The 8189-nt window shown below is 43.3% G+C and overlaps 1 protein-coding gene across 1 annotated transcript; it reads right to left on the bottom strand.

The window, feature by feature from the left end:
• Window positions 1-2079: 2079 nt before the first annotated feature.
• Window positions 2080-6119, bottom strand: Ifng (interferon gamma). Its single transcript, XM_041663801.1, has 4 exons — window positions 6012-6119; window positions 4749-4817; window positions 4477-4659; window positions 2080-2239 (listed from the first exon to the last, which is right to left on the bottom strand). The coding sequence occupies exons 1-4, from the start codon at window positions 6117-6119 to the stop codon at window positions 2081-2083; spliced, it is 519 nt and encodes a 172-aa protein (XP_041519735.1). The 3' UTR covers window position 2080.
• Between the last annotated feature and the right edge of the window lie 2070 nt (window positions 6120-8189).

Raw genomic sequence — 8189 nt, 5'->3', positions numbered from 1 at the left:
ATCATCTCATTCTGCCCATCATTCTTGTTTATGTAAGTGATTATAAATTCAAGTCCATAACACATTCCTATGCATGTTATAAGACCATTTTGTGCCAGGTCACAGGATCTTCTGGAACTCACAACCCAGAGCACATGTAAGTCGTTACACCGTGAGCTTCCTGGTACTTGAAAGGCATACGGACTGGCCATACTTCACCTCCTTCTGTGGCGATTGCTGTCCCTTCCTCCATCTTTTGGATGAAGGTCTACAGTTTCTTCTTTCAGGCCAGAATAATCTTCACTCCAAACCTTTGCAAGGATAGCTGTATTTCCTAGAATCTAAGTGTGTATCACCCTTGCAAATTCCTCCTCACATTGTGTTTCTTTGATTTGGAGACTGCAATTGCCTATTGAAACCTCCGTACTGCTCACTTCATCCCACATTGCCTTTTCCTTCATCTCGCTCTGTTCTGTTTTCCCATAGCAACAAGCATTTTCAAAACTACCATTCGACTTGAGTGAATATAATGTATTTTATCCATTGTCCATTTCCTAGTTGTTCAAGTTTTCCAAGTGTGGGGATCTCTGGGTGTTTTTAATGGACTAAAGTATCTCATTACCTAGACACTAATCAGGTACCACAAAAAAGTTACAACTGTGTGAAAGAAGGAATTCACACAATGCTGTGAGGAAGACTCACGTTTATCTGTTCTTTTTACAAATAAATTAATGAAAGATTAGAGAACATTAGTTATTAAATGTCACACTGCTTATGGTGGTTCAATCTTAGTTCCAGTCCAGGATTTTCTCCCTAGAGCTAAACTCTGCTGCACTATGCCTATTAACTTGTCAACTTTGCACAAGCTAGAGTTATCTGGGAAGAGGAACCTCAGAGAAATTTCCTCCATCACATTGCCTGTGAGCAAGTCTGTAGGGCATTTTCTAAATGATTGGTATAGGTGTGCCCAGCCCACAGTGTGGGCCAGTGCCACTCCTGGACCAATGGTCCTGAGTTGTATAAGAAAACAGGCTGAGCAAGCCATGAGAAGGAAGCCAGCAAGCGGTGTTCCTGCAGGGCATCCAATACAGTCCCTGCCTCCAGGTTCCTGCCTTGAGTTCCGCCCTGGCTTACCTCAGTGATGAACTATAATCTAAGGGGTGAAATAAGCCCCTTCCTTCCCAGGTAGCTTTTGGTCATGGTATTTTCTCATAGCAATAGGGACTCTAAGACATATACTCATGATGTTTGCCCGCACAAATGTAGGTGGGAACCCTAGTGTGGAAGACAGAACAGAAGCAAACTCAAATGCCAGGCTCAGCAGTTTGGATCCTTCCCACTGCAAGAGCTGTATGTTGAATGGTGATGTAATTAGACATATCCCTTTGAAAGAAAATTTAAATAGCTGCCAACGGGAGCAAAAAAACCCAGCCAGTTGTCAGTAGAGAAAAGCACCACACTTAATGGGACTTAATGCAGCTCCAAGATTGCCACGGCTAAAAACGGCTGATTTCCCTCCCATTCATCCGAGCCGCCTCACAGAAGAAGTCTGACACAGCATGAGTAGTTGTGAAAGGACACTTTATTTCTACATATTAGAGAGGAAAGAACTACAAACAAGTGAGTTATTTGCCACTTGGGTGCAGTCACAGTTTTCAGCGGTATTCAGAAGCACCAGGTGGGAGAAAAGGCTTTTCTCGAGGGACCGTTTGCACTGCCTGACAGGCTGAAGCGCTGTCTGTCTGCTGTGAAGGGCGGGCTCAGAATGTAGACAAGCTCTCAGTCCGCAGCACCTCACAGCGTCATTTCAACTGTACATAAGTGTACCACCTACAGTCCAGCTTCAGCCAACTGGCTAACTGGCCCCTAGGATACAACCTTTCAATCACACAGTCTTTGTTAATTATTCAGGGAGAATAAATGGTCAAGTGAGAGAGTTGAGGATAGAGAAATTATAAATAACATATATATTAATCAATAGAAATTCATTTTCATCACATAAAAGTTGCTATCATAAATACTTTTCTGGTTGATAAGTCTTAAAAATATACTTTCCATATAAATAATGTTAAATATTAATAAATAGGTTTAGATTTATAATTCAAACAGCGCTGGCAGGATTGTTCTTATTGGGCCGATTTCCAACAGCAAAACAGCACCGGCTCCTTTTCCGCTTCCTTAGGCTCGATTTTGGTGACAGTCGGTGCATCACTTTCATGAGTTCATTGACAGCTTTGCGTTGGACCTGCGGGTCATCTACCTGTCAATGGAAAAAAATGGAATTAACTCCAGGCATGCAAGCTATTGGGATATTCTTCTTTTAACACCATGATCAGTGAAAATGGAAATATTCCTTTTAAGAAAAGCAACCTGTCTAACAATGTAATCCTGTCACTTGTAGTAATCACTTCTTCAGCAGTTAAGATTACAGGGGTCATTAGGTTGTACAAGAGGGAATGGGGTGGCTTATATCACATACCTATCGCTAATGTAACCGCTACAGAAATCTCAAAATGGAACACTAAAAGGATTCCTGGCTGGAACGAGGGTGGGAGTGACTTTGCAGTGACCCTAAACCTGAACAGACACTTAATTTCCTGGAAGTTGCTCTCTGGTGAAGTGATTGGGGAGTGACCCTCTTATCTATTCGATCTACTACCTTATGCTTGTTTAGTTCTTTCTAGACTACAAAAAAAAAAAATTCCTATGGTCAGTGCTCCCCTTGGTATAGCAGAATGCTTTGGAGATCTACTAAGGATCCCAGAGACCCAGGTGCTTGAAGGAGAAGGCCCATGGCTTTGGGAGCTAAGTTCCTTCAAGAGATTCAGACACTACTCATAGTTTGAGAGTTATCAACACAAATGGAATACTAAGGGGGAAAAAAACCCAAGTCCAAAATAAATGAACACTACTCATAGTTTGAGAGTTATCAACACAAATGGAATACTAAGGGGGAAAAAACCCAAGTCCAAAATAATTTTAGATTTCTCCCAAATCAGACCAGTGTCATCATGTCTAGGGTGGGATTAAAAATAAACACCAATTCTATTCATATTGGTACTAACCGATTTGCTGAAAATGAGCACCTGTTATTGGAGGTGTAGTAGTATTTCCTGTTCTCTGCCTTCTATACCATTCGTTTAACTACTTAAACAACTTCTCCATTCGTAGCAGGATGGCCACTTGGGCAACTTTATGCTTAATAAAAATGAACCCCTTTTGTATGTGTTTCTAATGCTGGAAATACTCTGACTTCCTTGCTACACTTCCAAGAAGGATTCAGAGGTGTGTGTGTGTGTGTGTGTGTGTGTGTGTTCCTAAAATGCATTGACAGTGCAACAAAACAGGACAAGAGTTACAAGCTTGCTCAAGATCACCCAAAAGAAGCACAAAACCCAGGGTTTCCAGAGAATTACTCCAAGGCCTTAGGAATAACAAGTTTCTACCAGCTGTGCTGTGAAGATAAATTCATTTCCCAGTTCTCAAAACATTGCCAAGAATCCTAGAGGCTTAGCCATAGCTGAACAGCAAGACGGGCGTGCAAGTGACTTAGGAACAATGACTTTATCCATCTCTAGTTGTTGACTGAGATGTGAGCCCGATCAGGTAGACCAAAAGCTGGGCACAAAATATAAAGCCACAAAACACAGCAAGACGCCTGACCCTTTCATCTGAGCCTATTTGCCATTTAGAATGCCTTTGCCTTCGGGATAAAATTTTAAAAATTTAGATTTGTCTTTATGCTTTCAGGTTATCTTTCTGATTCTGGAAGCCATAAAGGCTTAAGGGTGGCTTCATGATAGAAAGTACTGGATAGGTGAAGCACCCCCATATCTGAAAGTTAATTGAACACGCCTTTCATAAGACATCCAAAGCAATCTTAACAAAGAGTGTCTACCATTCCTTCCCCTAAAAACAAACTGGACCGTAGACTGTATAGCATGAGAGGCTAACCAGAGACCAGGGTAGGACACTACTTTCTCCTCTCTCATCCTCGTTTTCTACCTATGACACTGTGCAGGTTTGGTTTGGTTCTGACTAAGCGTCTGTAGTGATCCCAGCTGGTTCCTATCAAGGCGAGGAAACAGCAGCAGCAGCGCAGCCGGGCAGGTGAGTCATCCGGACTCACAGTTCCTTGTGGCCTGGCTGGGAGGAGGAGAGCGCGCAGCTTTCTCGCTCCCTCCCACTGCTCTTTCCACTAACACACAGCCTCCCATCCTAAGCGAGAGTTTCCATCACACACCCAGGGGGACCACAGGGGCTCTGCTCACTGCTCCCCTCATCTGCTTCCTCCTCACGCCATTTACCCACCGTGTGGGCAATGGTTTGAATGTCTGTGTTTTTCCAAAGTTGACAAAGTCCCTCCCAGCATGCCTGTAGTGAGGAAACATCTCAGACAGGGCCTCCTCTCCTAGCTTTATCAACTGTTCAGTAGCCAATTTCTACCGTCTGATCATCCAGTACAGCACAAAACTCCATTAGTACAAACTGCCTCACCGGAATCTTAGCGATCTTCTCGAAGTCATTCACTTTTGCCTCGCTGTTGTTGAAGAAGTTAGAGATCAGATCTGCCTTGATGGTGTTCATGCTGTCCTGGATGGCCTCGTGGTCCTTCAAGGCTTCAAAGAGTTTGAAGTAGAAGGAGATAATCTGGCTCTCAATGAGTTTTGTGTCACCGTCCTTAGGAGACAAGAGCACAAAGAGAGTCTGATGGGAGCCTGTCCGCGAGAAACGACAGGGAGAATGAGCAAAGGGGACATCAGTTTTACCTCTTGCCAGTTCTTCAAGATCTCAAAGAGTAGATCCCCTCCTTCGCCGACATCAGAGCTAGACGAGTTCTGTGGAAAAGAGGAAATTTAATTTGTAAATTTTGTTCACCAACTCTCCCGAAAATATCTATTGAGTTTCATTCAATTCAGTGCTGGCAAGAACTGCTGATTTCCTGCTCAGCGCCTCCATTTACTTCTAATAAGCATCCCCAAAAGGCTTCATGTTAGATTTAGCCAAGGACTCTTTCATTCTTGCAGCTTTAGCATTTACTAGTCTAATCTTAAATCGCAAGGCCACAAATAAACTCAAAAATGCTGATGAGATTTCAAGTACCCCAAATAGCTGGAGTGAGCTAAAGAAAGTTGCTCTCAAGTTGAGATAGAAAACATCATCAAATTAATCCCACTGTGCACACTGCCCCCTTATGGCACAGTTTCTGTGACATCAGTTTGCACTCGTAGGTCCTAGCAGCTGCTTTAAAAGGTAGCTCCACACACGTGTGTGAGACACTTTGATTTGCACCAAGAGGATAAAATTGACTGTGAACGCTTGAACATTATGATGACAGCTATGTGTGTAATAGCATACATTCGAGACAAATTATAAAATTGTAAGAGTAAAAATAATGTTCATTAGCCTTAGTTAATTTGAAAGGAAATCCACAAAAGAAAAAAATGTAAAACTCTAAGAAACATAACTCCTCTCAGGCCTCAGTAAACAACTGGTTTCAGTGATAGTTCACATGCAGAATTTCAAAACTCACTCTTTAGGGAAAAGTGTATGCAAGGGGTCGTTCTTAAGCAGAAACTTTAAGAACTTCGCCTTCTGTTCCTTTTAAGCGGTAGGATGTTTCCCTAGGTGTTTTTAGTGGCAATATTCATCTCTCTCTCACACTTGTCTCTCGCTATCACTTTCACAGTAGTCTGAGGAATGAGGAATGAATAGCCAACCATGAGCATAAGAACGCTCCTTATCGTGAGTAAATGTTAACAAATTAATAACCACAGAATGGTAAGTATCTCATACTCATACTCTGCCCATCTTTGGGAAGATTGTAAATGCCCTGTCAGTCTCTATAGCAAACTGAACGAAGTCAAATCAATATCAAGATCATTAAGTCAAAAGGCTCCTCACCGGCAAATAGCAACATAACACCCCGTCTTCTCAAAATGACTGTGGACCAGAGGCGCCACTGTAGTGTTGACAGTGGCAAGTCAACGCCAGTCATTTTCGATACAAGCATGATAAAAATTCATACTTACAAAATATTTCTTCAGAGTCTCTATTTCTTTAATGGGTGTGCCCTCGCAGTCAGAAATGGCCTGCGTGAGGCAGAGCAACAAAGCCAAGATGCAGTGTGTGGCAGTCATTGTCTCCGAGCAAGGCCAAGGCCGTGAGAGTCTGGAGCACCCGTATCAAGTCAGTGGGTCCAGAGGACTCTGCTGGCTTGTCTTCTCTAGTAGCTGATGGGCTGATGGGAGCTGTACTCGGCACCTCCCTTTCTGCCGGTATTTATACCTAATCGAAGGCTCCTCAGGATTACGTATTTTCACACGTTTTTTAAGATGAGATGGTGACAGATAGGCGGGGAAGCTAAATTACTTTGCATTATAACTCTGGTTTTGTGGCATGTCAGGGTTGTAGCTAGAGTTTCCTTTCGACTCCTTGGGCTCTCTGACGATGAGCCAGATCCGCTGTGCCCACCTGTGCCATTCTTGTGGGATCCTTTGAACTGCACCCCGTTCGGGACTGGAAATTGTTTTGACGTCTCCCCTTTCGGCCCTGGCGATGTGAATTCCTTGTCCACAGAGCACGGCATATTGAGCGTTTGTTTGTGGTTGGGAACAGCTGAAAAGGGAAACTCTTGGGCTTCTCAAACCCCTGCAAAGGGGAAGCCTTCTTTAAAGTTTTCTTGCAAATGACCAGAAAGCAAGGAAAGCATACAGTTAAAAAACCACTGTGGCTAGGAAGCCCTTCATCAGAGTTCATTAGTAAAACACCTACCACAAGTTCTAAATCACCCAAGGTCCAACTGCTCAGAGCAAATAAAATGAAGGCAACATTTTATTATCTATAGGTAAGATAGAATTGTTCTCCATTAATAAAAGAAAAAATGCATGAATAGTTTTATAAATGTTGTATTTCAACCAGCATATCTAAAGTAACATGTGCATCAAGACACATGAATGAGTTTCCATTCCTCTGTCGTGAAATCTTTAAAACTTGGCGTACATCTTATACACAGAGAAAATCACTTCAGAACTAGCCATATTTCTAATGCCCATGCCCACATGTGGTTGAGGCCACCACACTGAATCGTCCAGCACTAAACACACAAAATAACCTTAATAACTGGGAAGCGTTTCCCCCTTCAAGCTCCAACAAGAAAATTTCCTTTCCTTCATTGGTAGTGTATCTGAGAGTCAGCCCTTCAGGGTGGCAGAGGGGGCCCTCTGCTCTTTGGTGCCGTCCCACTTGGATTTCTACTTTCCCTGTCTTCATTAGCCTATAGCAGTTGTGAGTACTGACTCCAATGCTTCACATTCGAGCTGTGGGGTCTTGAGTGAGCATCTTTATGATCTGTGACTCTGTTTCCTTCATCTGTATAGCAAGTTTAATGCTGGTATTTCCTTTCAGACTTCAGTCAAAAAGTTCAATCAAATGATCCATGGAAAGTGATAATAATTCACAATAGTCACTCCAAAAAAATATCTATTGTTATTTGGAAATGCTGGATGGGCGACTGGTCCTTTCACGACACTCTTCATCTTGTTCACGCAGTTCCTTGACTTTGTGCTCCCTTTACCCTCATCTGTGCACCTCAGAGTGGTACCCAGTTATCTTGGTCCAGATGAAAAGTCATCTCCTGAGTTCTTTTCCAAACTTCCAGCTTCAAATCAATCTTACGTTGTCCCGCGCTACCGTCTTGCCAGCAAGAACGATGCGGCACATTCAGGATCCTTCTGCAGAAAAGCTTTATGCATCTTGACAGGGAGAGCATAAGCTTACAGAGCGAAGACCTCAAGGGTCGAAAACCCGGCCCTTATATAGCTTCCAACAGTCCTCACCTCGGACGTGTCAAACTCTGACTGGCTGCAGCCTGTCAAACCCTATGACGCCACGGGAGAGGCAGAGAGCAAGGGATGGAAAGTTACTATGTGCATGCGCACTGGCTTGACAAGGTAAACGGTCATTTACCATGCACATGCGCACTGGCTTGATTACAGTGGTGGTGCTGATGGTCAGCGTCATCTTGCAATGGAGTATGTGGGAACGGCTCCCCACATTACGTCATCTGTACTGGGCTAGGATTCTGCCTGTGTTCTCCATGGGATCTCAATTCCCCAGTCTCATACAGGAAGCATCTCTACATGTATTTTCCCACTGTGGGCTGATTTCCTTACAATCAGAAAGTGCTTTACTGCTTCCGTAACAGCCTT

This window comes from Microtus oregoni, unplaced genomic scaffold, assembly GCF_018167655.1.
Source record: "Microtus oregoni isolate MIOR12 unplaced genomic scaffold, Mior012 000001F_ref0000356, whole genome shotgun sequence".
In the NCBI taxonomy this organism is placed as follows: domain Eukaryota; kingdom Metazoa; phylum Chordata; class Mammalia; order Rodentia; family Cricetidae; genus Microtus; species Microtus oregoni.
Note: the sequence above shows the minus strand (reverse complement) of the source record. Positions and strands in the feature narration are given on the sequence as shown.

Bases quoted from the DNA above. Each gene is read 5' to 3' on its own strand.
- Ifng (XM_041663801.1), bottom strand. From the start codon at position 6,119: ATGACTGCCACACACTGCATCTTGGCTTTGTTGCTCTGCCTCACGCAG. The intron at 4,818-6,011 runs GTAAGTATGAAT...TCTTTTCCACAG, and splicing joins AGACTCTGAAGAAATATTTT to AACTCGTCTAGCTCTGATGT. The intron at 4,660-4,748 runs GTAAAACTGATG...TTGTCTCCTAAG, and splicing joins TCTTGAAGAACTGGCAAGAG to GACGGTGACACAAAACTCAT.